Source organism: Bufo bufo, chromosome 2 (genome assembly GCF_905171765.1).
Source record: "Bufo bufo chromosome 2, aBufBuf1.1, whole genome shotgun sequence".
Classification (NCBI taxonomy): domain Eukaryota; kingdom Metazoa; phylum Chordata; class Amphibia; order Anura; family Bufonidae; genus Bufo; species Bufo bufo.
In genome coordinates this window covers 438509220-438536572 of record NC_053390.1, presented here as the reverse complement: position 1 = coordinate 438536572, position 27353 = coordinate 438509220, and the positions used below count along the sequence as shown (strand labels likewise).

General features: G+C 42.5%; 1 protein-coding gene across 1 annotated transcript in view; it reads left to right on the top strand.

Moving 5' to 3' along the window:
* Positions 1–27353, top strand: part of JAK3 (Janus kinase 3) — a 262203-nt gene that overhangs the window by 207769 nt on the left and 27081 nt on the right. The window contains exons 15-19 of the mRNA XM_040417463.1: positions 4874–5006; positions 6819–6970; positions 16576–16726; positions 18211–18344; positions 20326–20515. Coding sequence (XP_040273397.1) covers positions 4874–5006; positions 6819–6970; positions 16576–16726; positions 18211–18344; positions 20326–20515 — 760 coding nt within the window. The remainder of the gene's footprint in view (positions 1–4873; positions 5007–6818; positions 6971–16575; positions 16727–18210; positions 18345–20325; positions 20516–27353) is intronic.

Here is a 27353-nt window from a genome sequence, read left to right as displayed (position 1 = left end):
GTTTCTTTTGAAGGATTCCACTGTAGGTGAGAGCCTGATATGTTGCGGTAGCAAGTTCCAAAGTGTGGGGGATGCACAGGAGAAATCTTAGAGGCGATTGTGGGAAGAGGTTATGAGAGGAAAGAAGGAGGTCTTGTTAGGATCGGAGATTGTGTGTGGGGATGTATCGGGAAAGTAGCTCAGAGATGTAGGGAAGGGACAGGTTGTGGACAGCCTTGTATATATTTGTTAGTATTTTGAACTGAATTCACTGGGCAATGGGGAGCCAGTGAAGGGATTAGCAGAGAAGAGAGGCAGAGGAGTAACCGGGTGAGAGGTGAATTTGTCAGGCAGCAGAGTTGAGGATAGATTGGAGGGGTGTGAGAGTGCTAGATGGAAGGCCACAGAGGAGAATGTTGCAGTAGTCTAGGCAGGAGATGATGTGGGCAAGTACAAGCATTTTCGCAGACTCAAAGTTGAGGAAAGCACGGATGCAGGAGATGTTTTTTGAGTTGGAGGCGGCAGGTGGGGGAAAGGGCTTGTATGTGTGTTCGTAAGGAGACAGCAGAATCCAAGGTCACTCCAAGGCAGCGGACTTGGTTGACCGAGTGAGTGTACCGCCATCGTGATCGTGATAGACAGGGGGTTGAGCAGAATGGGGGAAAGATGATGAATTCTGTTTTATCCATGATAAGTTTTAGAAAGCAAGAGGAGAACGATATGAAAGATAGGCATTGTGCGATTCTGGATAGTAAGGTGGTGATGTCTGGACCAGAGAGGTAGATTTGTATGTCGTCAGCATAAAATTGATACTGAAAGCCATAGTACTCTATGAGCTGTCCCAGGCCAAAAGTGTAGATAGAGAAGAGCAGGGGTCCTAGGACAGAGCCTTGCGGGACACCAACAGAGAATGAATGAGACAAGGAGGTGGTGTGAGAGTGGGTGACGCTAAATGTCCGCTCTGTGAGGTATGATGTGATCCAGGAGAGGGCCAGGTCAGTGATGCCAAGAGATGAAGAGTTTGTAATAGAAGGTGTGGTCGACAGTATCAAAGGCAGAGCACAGGTCAAGGAGAAGGAGGACAGAGTAATGTTTTTCGGTTTTGGCTGTTAGTAGGTCATTGTTGACTTTGGTGAGGGCATTCTCAGTTGAGTGGTGGAGTCGGAAGCCAGATTGTAGCCGGTCAAAGAGGGAGCAGGAGGAGAGACGAGAGGAAAGTTCAGAATGGACATTTTGCTCAAGTAGTTTTGAAGCATATAGAAGAAGTGATATGGGGCGATAATTGGACAAAGAAGATGGGTCAAGTGAAGGATTTTTGAGGATGGGTCTAATGGTAGCATGTTTAACCCCTTCAGGACCCTGCAATTTTTCACCTTAAGGACCAGGCTGTTTTTTGGAAATTTGACACTCTTTGGAACGCTTTTACTTATACAAGCCATTCTGAGAGTGTTTTCTCATGAAAAATTGTACTTCATGATAGTGGTAAATTTCAGTCAATATCTATAATTTTTATTTAAAAAAATATATATATATATCAAATTTACAAAATAATTGGTAAAATTCGCAACTTTCCAAATTTCAATTTCTCTGCTTTTAAAACAGATAGTGATACCTCATATAATAGTTATTACTTTACATTTCCCATATGTCTACTTTTATGTTTGGATCATTTTGTGAATGTGATTTTATTTTTTGGGGACATTAGAAGGCTTATAAGTTTAGAAGCAAATCTTGAAATTTTTCATAAAATTTCCAAAACCCACTTTTTAAGGATCAGTTCAGGTCTGAAGTCACTTTGTGAGGCTTACATAATGGAAACCACCCAAAAATGACCGCATTTTAGAAACTACACGTTGTTAACCATTTAGGTGTTCCACAAGAATTAAAGAAAAATGTAGATGACATTTCAGAATTTCACTTTTTTGGCAGATTTTCCATTTTAATTATTTTTTTTCCACTAACAAAGCAAGGGTTAACAGCCAAACAAAACTCAATATTTATTACCTTGATTCTGTAGTTTACAGAAACACCCTGCTTGTGATCATAAACTACTGTATGGGCACACGGCAGGGCGCAGAAGGAAAGGAACGCCATATGGTTCTTGGAGGGCAGATTTCACTGGGATAATTTTACGTTGTCATGTCACATTTGAAGACCCCCTGATGCACCCCTAGAGTAGAAACTCCCAAAAATGTACCCCATTGTGGAAACTACGGGATAAGGTGGCAGTTTTGTTGGTACTATTAGGTTGCTCTATATTGCACTTTTTGTGAGGCAAGGTAACAAAACATAGCTGTTTTGGCACTGTTAATATTTTTTGTTATTTGTTATTTAACGTTCATCTGACAGCTTAGATCATGTGCTATTTTTATAGAGCAGGTTATTACAGACGCGACAATACCAAATCTGATTTTTTTAGTTGTTCGTTTCAGTTTTACATAATAAAGCATTTTTGAAAAAAAAAAAAAATTTTCTAGTGTCTCCATATTCTGAAAGCCATGTTTTTTTTTTTTTGTGCAACTGTCTTATGTAGGGGCTCATTTTTTCAGGATGAGATGATGGTTTGATTTGTACTATTTTAGGGTGCATATGACTTTTTGATCACTTGGTGTTACACTTTTTGTGATGGCTTTTTTAACAGTTTTTTTTTACGGTGTCTACCTGAGGGGTTAGTTCATGTGATATTTTTACACAGCAGGTTGTTACGGATGAGGCAATACCTAATATGTATACTTTTTGTATTTATTTAAGTTTTACACAATAAAAGCATTTTTGAAACACAAAGAAATCATATTTTAGTGTCTCCATATTCTGAGAGCCATAATTTTTTTTAATTTTTTTGGCAATTGTTTTAGGTAGGGTATAATTTTTGCGGGATGAGATGACTGTTTGATTGGCATTATTTTGGGGTGCATATGACTTTTTGATCGCTTGCTATTACTTTTTGTGATTTAAGATGACAAAAAATGGCTTTTTTGACACCGTTTTTTTTTTGTTTTTTTACGGTGTTCATCTGAGGTGTTAGGTCATGTGGTATTTTTATAGAGCAGGTTGTTACAGATGGGGCGGTACCTAATATATATTTAACACAATAAAAGCATTTCTGAAACAAAAAAAATCATGTTTTATTGTCTCCATAGTCTGAGAGTCATATTTATTTTAATTTTTTGGGTGATTGTCTTAGGTAAGGACTTTTTTTGCAGGATGAGGTGACGGTTAGATTGGTACTATTTTGGGGGGCATACGCCTTTTTGATCGCTTGGTGTTGCACTTTTAGTGATGTAAGGTGACACAAAAAATAATAATTTAGCACAGTTTTTAGTTTATTTTTTTGACGGTGTTCATCTGAGGGGTTAGGTCATGTGATATTTTTAAAAAGCCGGTTGTTACACAGCAAGACTAAATATGTCTGTTTTTCAAGTTTTGTTTTATTTTGGGAAAGGGGAGTTTTTTTTTTCTTGAAACTTTAATGGAAAACACTTTTTTTTTTACTTTTTATTTTTGTCCCACTCTGGGACTTCAACTTCTGGGGGTCTGATCCCCTCTGCAATGCATTACAATACTGTACATTGTGTATTGTAATGCATTGCATGTCAGCGTGTTTGCTGACAGCCTGCCTGTGAGACCCAGCCTAAGGGCTGGATCGCACAGGCTTCCGTAGAAGGCAAGCCCCGGAGCCTATGGAAGGTGCGCTGCAGTGACGGGGACCCGATGGGGAAGCGGAGGGCATGCGTACTCTCCGCAAACCCTGTGCATGCTGCGGTCAGGTTTGACAGCGGCATACAAGTGGTCAATATGCCGGCATCTGTGTTTTCACCATGTTAACTGTTTTGAGAAGCTGGAACCCCTTTGATCAGCTGAATCTAAGGACAGATTTCCCCCACAGAGATCACTGTAATAAAATATATGATTACATAGCAGCTATTGTAATACATGGAAGCAACGTTTGCATCAGAGCAGGAGTCAATATTGCATCAATATTGCGAGTCTAGACACACCTCTCTATGATGTCTATATATCCTAATAGGGCATATGAGCAGGGACTGTAGTCCTGAGACAACTCCTTTCATGCTGACATAGGGGTTCTGTATGGATTTAATATCCATGCACCTTAAGATTCCCATTCCACAATGATAGTTCAGATACACATTTAAAGACTATGTACCCCTTTGAGGGGAATTTTATTATTATTGCATTGTACTTATTTTGAGCTAAAAAATAAATTTTTTCAATTGCTCTGTATTAAAAATTTTCAGTCCCTTTCTTTGTACAGCCTTGAGATTCTCTAGTAGCAGGCTCTGTATTTTTACCCTTTTCATCAGGCCGCTCAGCTGATGGCTCCTTATCTCTGATCCCTGACCTTATAAACAATCATAACAGATCAATTCTTATTTTACTGATAAGAAAGTGGCTTTGCTAAGTATTTATGACCTTTTAGTTATTTAGGGAAAAGGGTTATTAGATAACCGACACAAAGTGAAAGTGAAAGTATGATTGACACAGCTAGACAAACAGTTAACCCTTTGCGACAGAACGGCTGAATATTTTTAATAAAAATGAAATGAAAAAATTATTTTTAGCCCAAAATGAGTAAAATGCAATCATAAAAAATGCCCCCAAACGTGTACATACAGTAGCTTTTAAATCCACAAATTTGAACTAAATGCAGAACACATGACAAGAATGTATATCATGGTAAGACTGGGGCCGGTAAGCTATAAGCATTAGCATTGAATACCTTTAAGAGTAAGGTAATGAAAACTTGTGGTAAATACATATAATGCGTTTGGCGGTTCTCCTCTAAAATTTGAGGTAGCTTATCTGTATACATCTTGTAAATATTTAATTTGCATTTATTAATTTATGTTTTTTAAATTAATCTAATATACTGCAGGAGGATAAACAGTTGGTCCACGGGAACATATCAGCTAAGAAAATACTTTTGAGCCGTGAAGGTGACAAGGACACTCCTCCGTTTATAAAACTTAGTGACCGTGGTGTTAGCATCAAAATCTTGGAAAGAGGAAGTAAGTACATAATAAGGAGGATAATGTACTGTAATTCTATATGGTTGTCTCAAATGACTTTGTTTTTGTACCGTTTTCCAAGGTATAAAAAATAAAGTAATCTTAGACAATAAAGTAATTCTTTTCACAACTTGTTTTTATTAACTTCTAAAATTATCTTATGATTTGATTTTATGTGATTGTCTTATTATTTGATATTATGTGACTGGGAAGTTCTTAAATGTAGTATGAAGTCGAAAGTCTTTCCCACCCATTTTCTCATTTATCTTTTAGAATAACCAATACTTAATCTCTTTATTACCATATGATAAGCTATCCCTTTCAATAGCTGATTATAAGGGCTCTTTCACACTTGCGTTGTTGTGTTCCGGCATAGAGTTCCGTCGCCGGGGCTCTATGCCGGAAGAATCCTGATCAGGATTATCCCCATGCATTCTGAATGGAGAGAATCCGTTCAGGATGCATCAGGATGTCTTCAGTTCAGGACCGGAACGTTTTTTGGCCGGAGAAAATACCGCAGCATGCTGCGCTTTTTGCTCCGGCCAAAAATCCTGAACACTTGCCGCAAGGCCGGATCCGGAATTAATGCCCATTGAAAGGCATTAATCCGGATCCGGCCTTAAGCTAAACGTTGTTTCGGCGCATTACCGGATCCGATGTTTAGCTTTTTCTGAATGGTTATTATGGCTGCCAGGACGCTAAAGTCCTGTTTGCCATGGTAAAGTGTAGTGGGGAGCGGGGGAGCAGTATACTTACCGTCCGTGCGGCTCCCGGGGCGCTCCAGAGTGACGTCAGGGCGCCCCACACGCATGGATGACGTGTCGCATGGATCACGTCATCCATGCGCATGGGGCGCTCTGACGTCATTCTGGAGCGCCCCGGGAGCCGTACGGACTGTAAGTATACTGCTCCCCCGCTCCCCACTACTACTATGGCAACCAGGACTTTAATAGCGTCCTGGGTGCCATAGTAACACTGAACGCATTTTGAAGACGGATCAGTCTTCAAATGCTTTCAGTTCACTTGCGGTGTTACGGATCCGGCGGGCACCTCCGGCAAATGGAGTACACGACGGATCCGGACAACGCAAGTGTGAAAGAGCCCTTAGATATCTGTTTTGGGCAATTGCCTGTTCCCCAAGGCTCCCAGCATCATACACGCACATGGGGAAGTCACATTTTCCAGCCTGTTGCCCAAATTTTGTGAACAGCACGAGGCTTATGGTGCACTTATTCTGCCACTGGAGTTTTATGGATCCATAATATGGCATGCAAAGAAGTCTATGGTTCCCTATTGGACTTCTCTTTGTCTCCAGTTTCATAATGATGAGTGAACCGGGTTCTGCCTCCCGTTTCTGAACCCAGTTTATTCTTGTACATAAGTAATATTGCTTATGAATCTGTATATGCGTATGATGTATGGCCTCTTCCAAGATGGCGCTGGGTAATGCGAGATTTTGTCTTGTGCATGCACCGTTACTGTAAGTAGTTGTGCATGCATTAATGTATTGCATTACTTTCAACTACCTATTGTAAGGTTCTGAGTGCATATTGATGGGGGAAAACCTAATTATTTGTAAATTTTAGCACAAGGTTGCAGCATAACAAAATGTGAAAAAAATAAAAGGGTCTGAAGACTTTCCAAATGCATTGTATACTTGAAAAAGGATAAGCTGCAATGCCAGACACAACCCATAAAAAAGTGGCACTGGACCTGGAATAAAAAGAATATTAAAATATACGGTATATATAATATATATATATATATAGTCCTAAAATGCTATCATATCAACAAATAAATATTTATTTTCAGTGCTGCTAGAAAGAATCCCATGGCTGGCTCCTGAATGTGTGTCTGATGTGAGAAATTTGGCGTTAGAGTCTGACTGCTGGAGTTTTGGGGTCACAATGTGGGAAATTTTTAATGATGGCATTGTGCCCCTAAATACAGAGGAACCTGAAAAGGTAAGACAGGAAGTGATGACTGCCACATACTGTTGCAAATGTTTAATGCCAAGTCGATTTCCTGGTTTTTAACCGGGGACTTGCAATATATTTTAATTTAAAAAAAAAACTATTACTATATATTTGTGTTTGTTTAGATGGGAGCAGTGTGTAGATGATTCTGGCTTTATCATGAAATGTTATTTTTCACGTCTAAGTTATAACATTTTTTTAAATCTAAACCTCTCTACTGAAATATGAAAAGAATGTTTATTTTTTCAAATATTTATTATCAATCAAGAAATATAGTGGTTGGGTAAAGATTTTATTCCAAAATTTAGCATTTATTCCTCCATCCTTCAAGTGTCTTAAAGGGGTTATGCCAACATTAGATGTTATTTTAACCAGTACAAGACCTGGTCATTTACCTTTACCATTTATGTTTTTTCTACTTTTTAGTACATGTATCTTTGAAAGCGATAATTTTTTTCTGTTTGGTTATGTACATCATGTTTGCACCTTTGTTTCTGTGATATTTGAGGTATTATTTTTATGTTATTTTTTTTGTATGTTTTTATACCTGGGTAAAGGAAAAATCTGTTTTTCACATTTTTTATTTATTCTTTAATAGCACAATGTGTAACTAAATAAAAAAATGTAATTATGGAGAAAAATGTATAATTTTCCCCATGCCACTTTTCTGAGATAAAAAAAGTTGCAAACCCTGTGTTTGTGACTTTAAGAACGCCACTGCTACAAAATCAGGGATTTCAAGTCTCCCGGAGGTTCAGGGAGTCTCCCGCTATTAGATAGCGGCTCCCTGACACCCGCATGTGAGACAATATATCCCGGAAAGGTTCACTGATAGCAGAGCAGAGAGATAAGAGAAGTGACAGGACACAGAGTTTAGATTACAGGTTTAATTAACCCTTTAGGGTCAAATTGGCTTCTCAAGGAGATCTATATGTTAAAGGCATCCCTTCTTCTGTCCCATTCAGTAGCTATATAACTATTGAGAGAGATGTATTTTTTTAAAATACATTGACACATTTAACCCTCCATTTTAATTATATTATTTACCCCAGTGTTAAATTCACACCAACTGGATGCTTGTTTTTTTCCTACAGTGGGGTAGATAATTACACACAGGGTTTTAAAGAATAAACTTCCTGACTCAGACCAAGAGCCGACTCAGCGAGTCAGCGAGTGAATCAAAGCATCCGCGCATGCGCATTGCGCACTGCGCAACCTAAGCATCGGTTCACTTGCTTCTTGTCAGCTCAGCGAATGAACCGAAGATTCGAATTATGAATCGGTTCATTTGAATGAACTGATTCAAATGAACCGATTCATGTGAAAGATCCGAACTTCCCATCTCTAGTTTACTCGCCGGTAAACCTTTCCGGCAACCTGTAGCAGTGTCCCCTTCTCGGCGCGTGTGCACAGTGCAAGAAGAAGCCGATGCCAGCAGTCCGCAACGGCGCATCAGGCTGAGCCTGTGCGCACGCGCAGGATCTCAAAGCGGGAGGGAGGGGAGAAAGGGAGAGGCGGCACTGAGGAGTAGAAGGCGGCACTGGGCACGAACGGCGATGCGTGCGGCCGGGCACCATGCATCCACAGACCTCCCCTGCTTGGGCACCTTAATTCAATGATTGACAGGTTAGTAAAACCTGTTTTTCTGCAGAATAAAGCCACAAATAGCTTTTATAAGGCCACCTTAGAAATCAGAATGCTACCTGGACATGAGCATATGTTTAGCTCACAGGGCTTATAGGTGGTGACAGAATCCCTTTAATCATATACATAAATAGGATAATTTGGGGCAGGGTAATGAGCCCCGTCCTCCACACCATAGAGCAAAGTGTGCAGATACTGCATATGTCTGGAAAATGTAATAAAGAGTTTGTGAAAGAAATAAATAAGAAAACCTCCCTGAAATGAGAAGTGCACCTCCCTGAAATGAGTTTTTGCAGGTTGGGATGTCTGCAAAATGCTGTCGCAAGTGGCATTTTTATGCTACCTTACCATTGTCTAACAAGGGGCATGGTGAGGGTGGGGAGGAGAGACCACCAGGCCCAGCATATTTATTTTTATTTCCGCCAGTTTTCTGAGCTGCCATAGCTTTCTGTTTAGGTGGCTGGATTCATTTTTCCATCACATTATACACTGCTGTTTCCATGGTTACCACCACCCTACAATCCAGCAGCAGTGGCCTCGCTTGCACACTATAAGAAAAAACGCCAGCCTCTCTGGTGGCCAGGACTGCCACTGATAGATTGCAGGGTGGTGGAAACGAGCAATGCATAATGTGATGGAAAAATGAATCCAGCCAGCAAAGGAACCAATATAGACAATCACAATACATTAGTAAGTGCTTGTATTTAACTGTGTCTACATGATAAATGCCATTTGCTGAAGTGAGACAACCCTTTTAACAATACATTTTCTTTTTAATTGTTGATTTCTCCTGTAACTGGAGCTGAGATATTATTCCCTTTACTTCATTAAAATGGCACCTCCAATGTTCGATGATGCCTTTCTGAGAAACGGGCGCTAAGAACGGTCCCATTCAATTGTATGGGGGCTGTTGGTCAGTGAAAATGGATGAGATAGAATATGTTCTATTTTTTGATGTCCGTTATTCACTGACCATTAAAAAACTGCTGTGTGAGTAACTCCATAGACTTCCATTGTACATAAAAAGGACGTGTGTTTAAAAAAACATTCATCACACTGTTTTTCACTGTGGTGTGAATGTAGCCTTAGGCCGCTTTCCGACGAGCATATTGAGATCCGTCAGTATTCTGGCTCAGGATTGCTCATGATATACCATCAGTATTGTCATCAGGATTTACATGCGTCTTTCTTCCTTATTTCATTATTTATGCACTGCACAGACTGTAACACTGTAAAACTCGGACATGTGCGGATTTTAAATACTGACGGAAATTATACGGCCATGTGAATAGCTGTATTCAATAACATGAGCAGCGGTTTCCTGGGACATAAAATCCGGGCTATGTATGCATGGCAAATGCACTTGTCTGAAAGCGGCCTTAGTGTGAATGCCCACACATTGTCACACCCCTCTCTTGAGCAATATATTGTGGACAGGGACACATAAAGCTTGTATATTTACAGATAATCAGAAAAGAAGACCCCCCACACCCAGGAGGGCAGGGAAATGTAGTCTTGAAGTTGTGATAATGAAATTTAGAAAGAAGGCCCTGGCACAGCAGTACAGTACCTAGCAGACACATGTCCCGAATTGATACACAGCTCATTTAACCACCCTGAAGAAGGACTCTGTCTGAAATGTAGCTACAATTGCTACTGGTGTCGATAAAACCCTGATGATCTAAAAGAGATAATCAGGGTCTTTGCTTGAGGCCTTTGAAGGTGCCTGGGCAGTGAGGACCAGCACACAACTACCATCAAGTATTATACTAAACACCCTGTTAGTAGCTCAATGCTTCACCCTCTTATACCTTCCATTCATCTGACATCAGCTACTGTATTTTTACGGTTCAATCATTATTTTATTAAATCGTATAATTGAATAATGTATAAATATATCCAATAAGTATACAAAACAGTAAAAGTACAAGGTCGAGAACTGGACATACCAATAAGTCTGAGGTAGTATTACATTCAATAATTAGTCTTACGGAACAAAATTTCAAGCATTAGTACCGTTGGGGCTTCCAGAGATGAATCTAAGAGCATACACGGCATTTATTCTCAAACTTCCAGACTAGTAACCACATAAGACAAGGAAGACATCACAAGACATGACATACCCAAATAAGACATACACAGAAGGAAAGGGGGGGGGGGGGGGGGGGGAGGTGTATAGGATAGGAGATTCTGCTTAATGTAGTATTTAGGAGCTATTACCTGGGACAATACCTGTTGTCAACCAATCATGGAAAGATGTGGAGGTACGAAATTGATTCCATGGATCCCAAGTCCCCCAAAAGGCTGTAGCAGATCCTGAATCCCTAGCGCCTAATTCTTCCATATGAACTAGTGAATCCAGGGCGTTAGACCAGGTCACTCTCAAAAGACTCTGTAGACCTCCATTGACGGGGAATTATCTGTCTCATAGCTAGGATAAACAATCGGAGGGCGCCCTTCTTAATCTGTGAGATCCGCCCTGAGAACATGGATAGAAGAGCTAACGCAGGTGAGGGTGTAATAGTAGCTTTGTATAAGAAATTATATAAGTCAAAGATCTCCCGCCACAGTGGGGCCACACCCGGGCAGTCCCACCAAATATGTGTCATGGAGCCCCTTGCACTAAGACATCTCCAACATGCATCAGAAACCTGAGGATAAAATTGGTGTAATCGCACTGGGGTCCTATACCATCTGCTAAGGATTTTATAGTTGAGTTCCTGTAAATTACAAGACACCGTTAATTTATGAGTGAAGAGGAGAGATCTAGACCATTGGTCTACAGAGAAGGTGGATCCCAGTTCCGATTCCCAATCAGACATGTATTTGAGTTTAGTTCCCTGGGTGCCTGTGGAAGAGTCCTCTTTCTCCCCAGAGTTCAACATGGCATATAAATGAGATATAGCATGATCAGGAGCTGACCTCGCTGTGCACATCTTCTCAAATTCAGTTAAGGGGGGACATGACCGCGATCCAGGTATCAGGGATTTAATGAAGCTTCGCAACTGAAAGTAGAGGAGCCAACGTCCAGGGCCCGCAGGAATAATGTGGGAAAGGTCCTCCAAAGGGAGTAAACCATTCTGTTTATAGATGTCTATTAATTTGATTGGTTGTCTATTCTGGTCTCCTAAAGCTGGGAGTTGACTCAAGCCTGTGGGGAGATCTGTATGACCCGTGAGTGTCGTGAGAGGACCAGGAGCATGTATAAGGCCAAGTTTAACCGCAAATTTAGCCCAGGGCCTAACCAAGGAATATAGAAGCATCGGGGATTGCAAGTTAGATAATGAATTCAAGGAGGTAGGGGACAACCAAAAGATCCCAGTGGCCAAATGTGGAGCCATTTCATGCTCAATTTCTACCCATAGTTTAGTAGAGCGGTTGTGACATAGATCAAGCACACAATTCATGATTGTCGCTTTATAATATGAGCTAAAATTTGGTAGTCCCGTACCCCCCAGAGCTTTAGAACGAGATATTAAGCTATAACTTAGTCTAGCTCTGGGTGCTTTCCATACAAAAACCGATACCATTCTCCTGATCTTAGCAAAATAGGTTAAAGGAATTTTACATGGGATCGTCTGAAACAAATATAGAAGACGCGGTAAAATGTCCATTTTCACTACATTAATCCTCCCAAACCAAGAAATCTGGAGTGAAGTCCATTTATGGAAACTGGATTCAATAGCTCTAAGCAGAGGTAGATAGTTAAGTTTAAAAACATGTGTCAAGTTGGCTGGGATGTGTACTCCTAAATATTGAATATGTTGGGAGGTCCACTTAAAGGAGAAAGAGTCCCTTAAGGAATCTGCTTCCCGTTGGGGCATGTTTATGTTTAAAATCTCTGATTTCTGCACATTGACTTTAAAGTTACTAAGGCGCCCAAAAAGATCAAATTCACGAAGAATCGAGGGCAGGCCAATCCTGGGAGAAGTTAAGTAAATAAGCAGGTCATCTGCGAACAGGGACAGTTTGTGTTCTTTATTACCAAGCTTCAGACCCGAGATGGAAGGGTTTGCCCGAAGAGCATTAGCAAGGGATTCCATCACAAGAATGTATAAAAAGGGCGACAAGGGGCACCCTTGACGTGTTCCATTCCGAATCTCAAAAGGGGCAGAAAGAAGTCCATTAACACGAACACAGGCTGAAGGGGAGGAGTAAAAAGCTAATATCCTATAGATCATTTTGTCTCCTAGGCCAACGTGGCGTAGGGTCTCCTCCAGGAACCGCCAGCTCACCCTATCAAACGCCTTCTCAGCGTCTACAGCGAGAAGGCATAGCGGAATTTTGGTTTGTTGCGCTCTCGCTATCAGCCCTAGCGTTTTAAGTGTATTATCTCGGGCTTCTCGTCTAGGTACAAATCCTACTTGCTCTTTGTGGATACAACCTGGAATGTGGGAATGGAGCCTCAGAGCCAAAAGCTTGGCATACATTTTGAGATCCACATTGAGCAAGGAAATAGGTCTGTAATTAGAGCATGACGCTGGGTCCCTGCCTGGCTTGGGGATGACTGTGATATGTGCCTGGAGAGCCTGTCGTGTAAATGGACAATCTGGTGAGATGGAATTAAAGGTTTCAACCAATAAGGGTGTAAGATCCTCTCGGAGGATATTATAGAACCGTGAGGTCAATCCATCAGGGCCTGGGGATTTCCCATTCTTCAGGTTCTTGATCACTGATTCTAGTTCAGGGAGGGTGAAATCATCTTCCAACGTGGTTGTATCCTCGTCAGATATAGGGGTAGGGCCAAATTGGGTTATGTATTCACGAGTTTCATCACTAAGGGGTTCTCGTGAGAGAGCGGATGCTGGTAGATTATATAAGGATGCATAATAGGATTGAAATTCCGCTGTGATATCTACTGGGTTGTGTACGGAGCTTCCAGTACCTGTATTAATTGATGGCACGTGAGTCAAAGCAGTTCGGGGATGTAAGGCCCTAGCTAGCCAGCTGCCACATTTATTACCATATTCAAAGAACCCGTGTCTAATTTTATCTCTAAAACATAATGATTTTTGGTCTAGGATCTGCAATATTTGATGTTGAACTAAAGAAATGTCTGATTTTAAGGTGTCAGTAGGGGAATTTTCTGTTTAGATTTTCTTTTATGGCAAGGTCAGATAGAAGAGATTTCAATTTATGGGAGCGTTCCTTCTTCAACCTGGAGCCATGTGAAATAAACACCCCTCTAAGCACGCATTTGAGGGCCTCCCATTTAATAGGGGGGGCGGTCATATCCGTTAGATGATCGTTAGTAAAGTTGGTAATAGCTTTCCGGATGTCTGCTAGGCAGGCTACATCTGATAGCAGGTTATCATTCAGTCTCCATGAGAAGGGCCGGGGGTAAGAAGGTTGGGAAGAAATAATGCCACACACCGGTGCATGATCAGACCACAGGCGAGTGTCAATAGAGCATTTAGGCCCAGAGTCCAGCAGTTGTTGAGATATAAAGATGTGATCGAGTCTACCATAACTATTATGGATTGGAGAGTGGAAGCTATAATCCCTGACACCTGGATGCAAAATGCGCCATAAGTCCACCAGACGAAGTGCCATGAGCTCAGATTTAAATCTGCGCAGAGAACGGGGAGATCGAGGACTTACCAGATGAGGAGTCCAGCAGTGGGTCCATCACAAGGTTGAAATCGCCTCCAAGTATGATCGGGGAACCATCTGCAAATTTGGATAATTTTTTCAGGATCTTGGATCCAAAGGTTGTTTGTCCCTGGTTAGGAAAATAGACATTAGCTACAGTTATAACAGAATGATCCACAGAGAGCTTAATGAAAACAAACCTGCCCTTTAGGTCTATCTCAGAGGATAAAACTGTATGGCTAAATGATTTGTGGAGTCCTATAGAGACTCCCCCTGATCTGCTAGTGGGATTAGGACCATGAAACCAATTCTGATAATAACGGTTGGCATATTTAGGAACAGCGCCTGCTTTAAAGTGAGTCTCCTGAATCATAGCAATCATGACTCTCTTCTTATGGAGGTTGTATAAAATCTGACTTCGCTTCTCGGGTTTATTGAAACCCCTGACATTAAAAGTGCAAAACGATATGGGTGCCATTTTGAGAAATATTAGTGAGAGGGAAGCATAATCTCCCAGAATCTGTCAATACCATCCTAAATGTAGTAGGAGTATGGCGAAAGACACGTAAGGGAGGGAAGACAACAAGGGGAACAATTAAACACAGAGCAATGCACATATAAAGCATATAAATCTTATTTGGAAGAACCAACATCGTCGGTTCCAAGGGTGCTAGGTGACGACTGAGGTCTTTCGCAGCGGTGTGTGCTGCGGTCCCTAAGTGGGGTGGGGAGAAAGCAAGGACCGACCGTCTCCTTACTGGACTCCAACTTATAATAACGCAGGAATAACATTTGCTGAATATATAACAGGACAGGTGTGTGTATAGGTCTAAGAGACCTATATATAAGAAAATGGTATGCACATAATTTCTATAACAGTATAGAACAATAAAGGCAACAGGAGGGTGTAGGACCCCTCAGGTGAGTGAGCGAGAATATCCCAACAGTCAATCTTCAGGGATAGGCTCATGTCTAGGAAGCCTCGTCTGCTTAGGTGAGGTCGTCTGCCATCTTTCCCTCTGTGGGATGGGAATGGGTTGCTTCGGACTAGGCCAATCCGGCAACTCCAAAAGCGGAATATCAAACGCTGCACAGAGGTTGGCGAGGTCATCAAGGGATCTGAATACAGCTGACCTCCCTTCTTTAGTAGCGGACAATTGAAATGGATACCCCCATCTGTAAGGAATGTCCTTGGCTTTGAGTGCTGTCAGTAACGGTTTCAGTGCTTTGCGTAGTTGCAAGGTACGCCTGGCTAGATCCTGTAAAATGATGACTTCTTTGTCAGCATGCATGATTTTGCTTGCAGATCTGGCAGCTTTCAAGATGGCCTCTTTATCTTTAAAGGAATGTATACGGCATATAACATCTCTGGGGCGATTAGGATCGCTTAGTTTAGGACCAAGGGCTCTGTGGATACGATCTATTTCAAGAGATTGTCCTGGCTCTCTGGACATCAATGTATTGAAGAAGGAAGTGGCCCATTTCTCAAGATCTTGTGGTACTACTGTATTTTTACATAGTAAAATGGTCATAAGAAACTATGCACTAAGGGACGCATTTATTAAGACCGGCGTTTTAAACGCTGGTCTTAATAAAGTCCCATAGCTGGCGGTGGATCCACTGGAGTTATGAAGAGGCGCAGGCCTCTACATAACTTTGGCGGATCCACCGCTGCTTCTAAATGTAAGACAGCTTCCTTGCTGTCTTACATTTAGACCTTTTTCTACACCTAAAACAGGTGTAGAAAATGGTGAATGAGACGGGCCTGCCGTCCCATCCCCCTTCTCCAGCCTTGCCACGTCCACATTTTTAGACCTGGCGTGAGCGGGGCAAAGTCGCAAATATTGGCGCAACTATCTAACTAATTTAGGCTTATTTCAGTTTAGTTAAATGAGCACATAAGTCTATAGCTACAATTTCTAATTGCTAAAGATCTGCTTAATGTTGATTACACATTACTAAAGTTCACTAACTGAATCTCATCCTAAGGCCTCATGCACGCGAACGTATATCCTTTCCGTGTCCGTTCCTATTTTCAATGGGTCCGCAAAAAAACTGAATTTACTCCGTGTGCATTCCGTTTCCGTATGTCCGTATTTCCGTTCCGCAAAAAAATAGAACATGTTTAATTATTGTCCGCATTACGGACAAGGATAGTACTGTTCTATCAGGGGACAGCTGTTCCTTTCCGCAAAATATGAAATGCACACGGATGTCATCCGTATTTTTTGCGGATCCGTTTTTTGCAGAGCGCAAAATACATACGGTCGTGTGCATGAGGCCTAATTCTGATGTTTTACCGATTAGTTGAACTTGAACCCATTCACTTCATTATAATTTTATACTTTTTCTTTCAGAAACTGCAGTTTTATAACGATCAGATGCAGCTTCCAGCTCCACACTGGATAGAGTTGGCAAGCTTAGAGCAACAGTGCATGTCTTATAACCCGGTCCTAAGGCTAACCTTTCGCTCTATCATCCGTGAGCTTAATAATCTTATTGCATCTGGTAAGGAGAAGGGAGCTATGTAAGGGTACTTTCACACTAGCATTTAAGTTTTCCAATATTGAGTTCCGTCATAGGAACTCAATACCGGAAAAAAACACTTCAGTTTTGTTCCCATTCTGTCACGGATGTAGTAGGGGAGAACACCAGAAGACAACAAGATGGAAGGAAAAAGACACTAGGCCTCACCACTAGGGAAGGAAAAGGGTCACCACCTATAAAACCCTGCTCCTGGCCCTAACTCCTATCCGTATGGGCACCTCTCGATGGCAGAGATGCCCATACACAGAAACCTAGAAAACCGTGGTGGCCCTCGGATGCCCTAAACTTAATGACAGGGCAGAGACAACCCGCTCCTTCCCTGGTGAAGGAACCAGCGTCTCACTGAGGCCTAGTAAACAACCAGGGGGGGGGGGGTAATACAAAATACAACAAGCAGAACACTTAACTTCTAAGGATGATGGATGATCAGGACTTCAACTACAACCACACTCCAGCTCTTCCAACACCAAATGAAGCTATCCAGAGCAAGGAGTGATGGGTGAAGTCAAACTAAATAGGGGGAGGTAAAGGTCACATGATCCACACCTGAACAGGAGGTGTGGACATACAAGCAACACAGAGACAAAGTGAAACCAAGAGAGGCTATCAGATCACTAATGAGCAGATAATCTTTCAGACCTTCTCAAACCTGTCACCGGTGTGACACATTCATTGTCAATGGGGACAAAACTGAACTGAACAGAACGGAATGCTCCAAAATGAATTTCGTTCCATTTAGTTGCATTCCCATACGGGAGAGCAAAACATTTGTATTTTGCTTTCCGTCCTGGGATGCGGATGCAAGACTGATCCGTCATTATCCGAATGCAAGTCAATGGGGACAGATCCATTTTCTCTGCCACCATAGAAAACGGATCCGTCCCCCATTGACTTTCAATGGAGTTAATGACGGATCCGTCTTGGCAATGTTAAAGATATGTTAAGGCCTCATGCACACGACCGTTGTGTGTTTTGCGCTCCGCAAATTGCGGATCCGCAAAACACGGATGGCATCCATGTGCGTTACGCAGTTTGCAGAACAGCGCGGACAGCCATTCATATAACTGCCTATTCTTGTCTGCAAAAACGGACAAGAATAGGACAGGTTATATTTTTTTGTGGGGCCACAGAATGGAGCAACGGAGGCGGACAGCACACTGAGTGCTGTCCACATCTTTTGCAGCCCCATTGAAGTGAATGGGTCCGCATCCAAGCTGCAAAAACTGCGGCTCGGATGCAGACCAAAGCAACGGTCGTGTGCATGAGGCCTAAAGAAAATACAACCCGATCCGTTCATAACAGATGCAGATGGTTGTATTATCAGTAATGGAAGCGTTTTTGATGGATCCTGCCGGATCCAGTAAAAACGCTAGTGTGAAAGTAAAATTTTCAAGAATTTCTGACTCAGATCTATAATTTATCAAGGTCTGTTGCATTTGTCACAGATTATGAACTGTTAGTGGATTCCAAAGGACAACAAATGAAAGATGGATTTAGAGTTTGTGATCGTGTGTGGGAATACCAGGATCCAAGTGTTTATGAAGAAAGGCATCTTAAATACGTGTCAGTTATTGGCAAGGTAAGTATACAGCAGTGAAATGTTCCTTCTAATATTTCCACTCAGCCACCTGCTACCCATTAAGGGGTGCAGAGGTGGCATGCTCTCCCCGACCAACCCACCTGAGGAAGCTCAAAAACTTGTAAGAATAATACTTATAATATTGTATCGGCAGATTCTAAAGGAAATATGGCAAAGAAACCCAATGGCCTTGGACGTGATATTATACTGTTTATGTTAATAGCATATTTATACACAACAGGGCAGACTTACTAATACTGTCTAAAAGTAAGACAGTCTAACTTTACACCACTTTTTTGGTGGCTTAGTTTTACTCCAAAAAAGGCCATAATGTTGGCCCATTTATTGGTGCATGGTGTTGCATTTAGGCCAAGCCCCTTTTCCAATAAGCCACACCCCTTCCCACTAAGCCTTGCCCCTTGTCAGACCAGGCATAAAAAGGTTACAAAAGTGTGTAAAAAACTGGTGTATTTACAATAGTAAATCTGCCCAATAAATGCAAAAACCATCTCAGGAACAGCCACCAAGTGCAATACATTTTTATAGCAATTCTTCATTTTGTACCCTATTTATTCTCCAATTTTATGAAGTTACTAATTATATACAAAATACCTATTTTACTAGTCCAGTTTCACTGGAATGGTGATTGATTTCCTTCTTCTGGTAATTCCTAATAGCCTTCAATGGTTTGTGCACAAATGACATTATAAACCAGTAGACACTTTGGGAGTCATTTATTAATATGGCCACGCGCTGGATCTAACGAAGTTATTTAGAGGCACCGGATCCACCACAGCTATACCAACTCCCTTGCTGGTGTAGATTTAGACCATTTTCTACGCCTAAAACAGGTGTAGAAAATGCTGAATGAGACGTGCCTACTGGCCCATCCCCTTTCCCCACCCACGCCACGTCCACTTTTTTAGACTGGGCGTAAGCGGGGAAAATTTGCAGATTGCGGCGCAAAGGTTTCTAATATAGACATATTTATGTTAGTAAATAACCCCCTTTATGTTCTGCTATATGGGGCCCTGGTAAAATCTTGTATTCTACCCTGGAAGCATTTCTCTATAATATTTATCCATATTTCATAGTATGATGGATCATACCACAGTTTATTATTCTCACAAATTTGTGAATAAAACTGAGATAAAGCAAAAATCCATCGTAGTCTATGGGGCCCATGTTACAGATCTGTAAGCATTCATTTGGTTATGGGACTGTTTTCTGCTGCCTATAGCTCTGGCCTTTATAGTCACTTAGCTGCTTTGCTCGTCAGTGTATGTAGCTTAAAAATTAGCAGCCAGTAGTACATTTTTCAGCTATAAGTTGGGCTGCTAGCTGGCTCCTGCTGCGCATTAGAAAAGAAAGGAGAACTGGAGAACTGTAGCTTTAAATAGTGATGCAAGTGAAGGGTTGTCAATGGCTGGCTGCATCAAAGTAACACACAGTACACTAAATGACTATTGTCCTGCCCCTATCTAAAACCTTTCTCTCAATGAATTAAATCAATCTCACTAAATCCCAAAATCTTTCCCTATGAGAACTTGAACTAGCTGTATTGGTTGTGTGTCTAAAGATAACTGCCTTACTTTGCTTTATGTGTGACAGGGACGCCTTGCCTCATCAATGCTCAAGCAATGACATCATTTCCTTGTTTGGAATGATAGTACCTATGACACATGTAATCATCTTCCTGGCTGAGGCTGTGGCTGACAACAAGGCATTATGGGTGATCCCGCTGGATCATGTGATACTTCTCTGCTCACTAAAGTACTCGAATATTTAAAGTGGCATACGCAATTTTAAATGATTTTTACAAATTTAATCTCAAAAAGTTCAGCTTCATTTGGAAGATAAATTTTTGGAAAATTTTAAACTTATTCAGTTTGTTTAGAATTAATTTGCTCATCTTACTATACATCCTTTGCACCTCCAACATATCTCAAGCTGAATTTATTAAATTTGTCTGTCTTTTCAGGGAAATTTTGGAAGTGTGGAGCTCTGCAGATATGATCCTTTAGGTGACAATACAGGAGAGCTGGTTGCAGTCAAAAAACTTCAGCATAGTACAGCTGAACATGTCCAAGATTTCCACAGAGAGAGTCTCATTCTTCGTGCTCTCCATAGTGACTACATTGTAAAGTACAAAGGGATATGCTATAGTGCAGGTGAGTATCATGTGGGACCTTCCCGTTGTCTGACGTCATCTATGGTGTTTTACAAAGTGTTTCACAAGATAACAGTTAGGCCTCATGCACACGACCGTTGTGTGCATCCGTGGCCGTTGTGCTGTTTTCCGTTTTTTTTCGCGGACCCATTGACTTTCAATGGGTCCGTGGAAAAATCGGAAAATGCACCGTTTTGCAGCCGCATCCGTGATCCGTGTTTCCTGTCCGTCAAAAAAAACCTGTCCTATTTTTTTGACGGACAATGGTTCACGGACCCATTCAAGTCAATGGGTCCGTGAAAGAACACGGATGCACACAAGATTGCACACACGTGATCCGTGGCCGTAGGTTACTTTCATACAGACGGATCCGAAGATCCGTCTGCATAAAAGCTTTTTCAGAGATGAGTTTTCACTTTGTGAAAACTCATATCCGACAGTATAGTCTAACACAGAGGCGTTCCCATGGTGATGGGGACGCTTCTAGTTAGAATATACTACGAACTGTGTACATGACTGCCCCCTGCTGCCTGGCAGCACCCGATCTCTTACAGGGGGCTGTGATCCGCACAATTAACCCCTCAGGTGCTGCACCTGAGGGGTTAATTGTGCATATCATAGCCCCCTGTAAGAGATCAGGGGCTGCCAGGCAGCAGGGGGCAGACCCCCCTCCCTCCCCAGTTTTAATTTCATTGGTGGCCAGTGCGGACCCCCCTCCCTCTATTGTAATATCATTGGTTGCCAGTGTGCGGCCTCCCCTGGCCCCCCCTCCCTCCCTTTATTGTATTATCATTGGTGGCCAGTGTGCGGCCTCCCCCGGCCCCCCCTCCCTCCCTCTATTGTATTATTATTGGTGGCCAGTTTTTCGGCCCCCCCTCTATTGTATTAATATCATTGGTGGCCACTGTGCGGCCTCCCCCCCCCCCCCCTCATTGGTGGCAGCGGAGAGTTCCGATCGGAGTCCCAGTTTAATCGCTCTGGGGCTCCGATCGGTAACCATGGCAACCAGGACACAGGCCTGGTTGCCATAGTTACTTAGCAATATTACAATATTAGAAGCATCATACTTACCTGCTGCGCTGTCTGTGACCGGCCGGGAGCTCCTCCTACTGGTAAGTGACAGATCTTTAAGCAATGTGCCGCACAAACCGCACACTGGCCACCAATGATATTACAATAGAGGGAGGGAGGGGGGGCCGGGGGGGGGGCGCACACTGGCCACCAATGATAATACAATAAAGGGAGGGAGGGGGGGCCGGGGGAGGCCGCACACTGGCCACCAATGATAATACAATAGAGGGAGGGAGGGGGGGTCGGGGGGGCCACACACTGGCCACCAATGATAATACAATAGAGGGAGGGGGGCCGGGGGTGGGGGCCGCACACTGGCCACCAATGATATTCAAACTGGGGAGGGAGGGGGGTCTGCCCCCTGCTGCCTGGCAGCCCCTGATCTCTTACAGGGGGCTATGATATGCACAATTAACCCCTCAGGTGCAGCACCTGAGGGGTTAATTGTGCGGATCACAGCCCCCTGTAAGAGATCGGGTGCTGCCAGGCAGCAGGGGGCAGTCATGTACACAGTTTGCAGTATATTCTAACTCGAAGCGTTTCACGATCGAACTCATATCCGACAGTATATTCTAACATAGAGGCGTTCCTATGGTGATGGGGACGCTTCAAGTTAAAATATACCATCGGATTGGAGAAAACTCCGATCCGATGGTATAATAGGGACTCCTGACTTTACATTGAAAGTCAATGGGGGACGGATCCGTTTGAAATTGCACCATATTGTGTCAACGTCAAACGGATCCGTCCCCATTGACTTGCATTGTAATTCAGGACAGATCCGTTTGGCTCCGCACGGCCAGGCGGACACCAAAACAACATTTTTTTCATGTCCGTGGATCCTCCAAAAATCAAGGAAGACCCACGGATGAAAAAACGGTGACGGATCACGGACCAACGGAACCCCGTTTTGTGGACCGTGAAAAAATACTGTCGTGTGCATGAGGCTTTATTCAAAGAATTATTTTTGTTTAGTGTCAGAGTGTGAAATCATTCCCACACAGTAGATTGATATGTAAGATATTGAACCTAGTGCATATAGAACCAAAAAATGTAGGCACATAGAAAACAAAATCATTTCAGATGTATGCCATTAAGTAAAATAACATACCTTGTAATTGTGGGAAAACGTAGATATGCAGCTAGCCAACCATAACAAAGGCACAGTTAAAATGATTTTTTAAAATTTTTGACACAACACCCATATATTTTGAGAAATCATTAGCATTATGGTATTATGCTGTGTTGAGCATACTGGTAAATATAAATGCAGTGGCCGTGTTTGGGGTGGCCCCAACGCTACTCTGGGTCCCCCAGACACCGTTGAGGTGTTGCTGCTCTCCGGAAGGGATGTTAAAGTGTGGTGCAGCCCAATGGAAAAAAGTCCAGAGAGTCAGGGTCTGCAGTAACCAGGGTGCTTATTTACTAAAGGAATTCAGGTACAAAACAATACAGGTGAGGCAGAAGGCTGGCTTCTCTTGTCTCCTCCCTGGCAGAAGAAGGGTTTGATGCTGAGGAAAGGCCTGAGCTTGCTGTCCCTCTCTCTCTCACAAGGCTGGCATTCTGGTCAAGGGACCACGGTTGGCATCCTGGTCAAGGACCCACGGTCTGTATCTCAGTAGTCCAGGTGGCTCCTTGGTCACAGGGCTGGTGACCCATTGTCTCTGGCTCAGCGTCCCCATCTCAGCGTCTTCTTATGGTCACTTATTCAGACTGGTAGAGTCTCCCCCTCCAAGCACTGGTCCCTAACTGCAGAACACTAGGGGCTTTGACTATTCTCCTTATATACACATTCTAGACTGGAACCTACTAGTGAGAGGGGTGGAGTGGAGAAGCTCAGAACAAACAGATACATTGTAGCACTGTCCATCTCTCATAGACTTACAGTAGAGTTTCAATGATACTCAATGGCAATTACACAGTAGTTTTTCCAGACAAAAACAAGTTTCCAGACATATCAACAGAGCTAAAACCAGACAGTCACAAGGTCAGTCTGCTTTTGGTGGTAAACTACATCTGTCTTTTTCCCTCCAAAACATGGTCTTCTTTAAACTCTATGGCAGCTGTGGAAAACTACGAGCTTCTTATTCAAAGTCCCAACAGTCTCTCAGTGTCGATTAACCCCTTCCCCAGAGCCCTGAAAATTCAGTGATAATGAAAAGGGTATATATATCACAACATACACATAAAATGCAGTAACACAGTAATAAACAGTATAAGTTATCCCTTTTACGAGAAATTAAGTAGGAAGTTTTAACTTTGCATAGGGGAAAGAGGAAAATGTCCACAAACGTCCAAGTAAAGAAAAATTTGACTCTGCAACTTCGCTGAAGTTAGCCAAGAAATTTGATTTGTTACAAATCAATTTGTCACTAATTGCTATAAATCAGGTAAACCCAGGCCACTCTGCCTTAGGGTATGGCCACACGTAGGGTATGGCCATATGGAGCACCCGTGCTGCAGACAGGTTGCGACCATGCTGCAGTGAAGAAACGTGTGGCCAATTAGCCAGCAGCTGGCTTTCATTTAATAATGAAAACTGCACTGTATAGTCCTTTTTAATTGTTAATGGCTGCGCGGCACCTTTAAACAGGGGCTGTTGCTGGTATGAGGTTTGGCTGGTTAGGTGGGGGCTCAATATCAATATTATTGCTGTTCTGGCCTGCAATCTCCTGCAGGTTATTTGACAGTAAACACTGAATATTAATCATCTCTGGCATAACCACTTCTCAAACCGCAGCGCTCTCCTGTCATACAGATGGGAGCCCTTCTTCTGCCATCTGCTTTTCCTCCTTTTCCACATTATGATAACATGTCATCCAAAACATCCAGCTCCTCCTCTCTCTGTATCTTGACTTTTCTCGGACATGGAGACTTTGAGGGATGATTTTGAAGAAGTAAAGCCAGCAAAAAATGAGGATGGTCATCATTAAGACCTGCCCCCTCTAAGGGGTGCAGACTGGATGGTATTGGTTGTCACGCTGGCACTGGAATAATAAAGACTTCCATCTTATTGGTATTTATGTCTGATGTAGGAATAAAAAAAATGTACGAATAAATAAATCAAACTAATGCAGAATAAGTCTCCCTACACTCTCCCTCTCCAATATTCTTCTACACTGAGCGCTTGCCACATCGCTCCCTATGCTCAGCTCACAGGACAATGGCGGAGACCACGCGGGATGAGGATTTTATATAGCTGTGACATCACAGGCGTTGGCCATCTGCGAATTAGCTGGCTGCACAGCATTATGGGTGATCTCACGTTCCCGGGTTTCTTACTTTCACTTTGTAACACGTGCAGCTGCCATTTTAGGAAAAACTTATTTGTTTCCGAGGAAATTCGGATTTATTGTGAATCGAAATTTTCTAAAACTTTGGACCAAATTCCTATTCGAATGCTTCGCTTCACTCAACACTAGCCCTGACATTCATGTGAATGTTATTTTGACATGCACCACCAACCTAAAAACAATGGGGGAGATTTATCAAACTGGTGTAAAGTAGAATGGCACCAGCTTGGAGTACAGATAACTTACTGATTAACTTTATTAACTCTTTCTGGGGGGAGGGGGGAGGAAAAAAAGAGATACTGCCACTTCGTTTTTATGTGATACATTTTGCGGCATTCATTTTTCAGCATAAAAAAACAAGAGAACTTTATTCTCTGGGTCAGTACAATTACAGTGGTACTAAATACATATCTTGTGCTACCTTTGCAAAATAAAAACCCTTTATTAAAAAAAAAAAGTTTTTGCATCACCAAATCCCAAGACACATACCTTGAGGGCTTGATATTTGTGAGATGATGCGTACTTTTTATTGTATTATTTTGTGGTACATAACACTTTTTGATTGCTTTTTATTTAGATTTTTTTTTTAGGGTGAATAAGCAAAAAACAGCAATTCTTTCATTTTTTTATGGCGTTCACTGTACGGGAAAAATTACATGATAATTATGAGGTGTGGGTTGTTACGGATACAGTGATACCAAATATGTGGAGATTTTATTTTTGCATTTTTCCCATTGAAAAAAAAATTTGTAAAACTTTTTTTTTACTTCGAGTTTTCATTTTATTTAATCAAACTTTTTTTTTTTTTTTACTTTTTAAGCATTTACTAGTCCAACAAGCGGACTGTAACAGTTTATCTTTTGATCACTGCTATAATGCATTGTATTGCTAATACTGTCAGTGCCATACTAACCAGGGCTGTGGAGTCGGTAGATAAATGCTCCGACTCCAACTCCGACTCCTCAATTTTTGGTACTTCCGACTCCGACTCCTCTGTATTTAATATGCAAATGTATTTTATACATTCCTTGAAGGAAAGAAAAGCAACACACATGTCATTACCACAGAACTACTGGCTAGGAAGCCGCTGCCTTCTCCTTTGTGTGCTGATCTTCTGCTGAAGATAGGGCAGTGGGAGGATCCAGGAAGGGGCAGGAGAGGGGGCATTTATTGTAAAACCTGATTTCCCTAGTAGAATCTCATGTTTAAAGTTTAAAGAGGACCTTTCATTACAAAAAAAAATCGAAACTAAGTATGCTGACATGGAGAGCGGCACCCAGGGATCTCCCTGCACTTACTATTATCCCTGGGCGCCGCTCCGTTCTCCCGGTATAGGCTCCGGTATCTTCAGATTTTCGGCTCAACTGGGAGGAGCCTGCTTTTGTTCTCCTGGGCGTCTCCTTCTCCCAGGCTGGAGTGCTGGCCAATCGCAGCACTCAGCTCATAGCTTGGGAGAAAAAAAACTCTCAGGCTATGAGCTGAGCGATGCGATTGGCCAGCGCTACAGCCTGGGAGAAGGAGACACCCAGGAGAACAAGAGCAGGCTCCTCCCGGTTGAGCTGAAAATCTGAAGATACCGGAGCCTATAGCGGGAGAATGGAGCGCCACCCAGGGATAATAGTAAGTGCAGGGAGATCCCTGGGCGCCGCTCTCCATGTCTGTATACTTAGTTTAGATTTTTTATCGTAATGAAAGGTTCTCTTTAAGCTAACAATCTGAGTTTACAAGTTTTTATAGTCTTAGCTGAATGACAGCAGTTTTTCAAATGGTTTACAGCTTCAGTCTTGAACTATTGACTACCCATTCCCTTCACTTATACAAGTGTCTCTAGTCCTGTAAAAACATATTTACTTAATCAGTTATCAGTGAGAGGCTAGGTTAACCATGGGCGTTGCATTACCTGTAACAGCGGAACACAACACAATGGAAAGTATAAGTATTGCCGCTCCTTAACTGTGCGTTGCGTGCCATATAGTGAAGAATATGAAAAGCATGCTTCTTCATGGTCACTTAACGTGTTAATTTTGCGGTAACGTGACGCACTGCATGCATTGGCCTTTATTCTTACAGTAGAGAAGTACCGTATTTTTCGCAAAAGTGGGGGAAAAATAGCAGTGCGTCTTATGGGGCGAATGCTGCGACCGTCCGGTGAATAGGCTGAGAGGGAGGAGGGGCTGGGGGCCGGCATCTGTTTCTGTAATGGCAGCGGGGCAAGTAAAATTGGCAGTGACGGTCGTGACAGCCAGGCTGCCAGTGCCCGCGGCCGCCCTAGTCCACACATGGGCAGCGCACCCTGGCCTGGCCCCTTCCTTCCCTGTTCCTGTTCCCCTAATTGGCCAATTCAATCTTTTCTGATTTAAAAATGAAATAAATGAAAAATTACCTTTTTCCTTTTGTTTCCTTTTCCTGCCTGGTGCCGCTCTGCCTCCTGACTCCTGCTCGTGCCGACACCCACGACACTAAACTGCCGCCCGC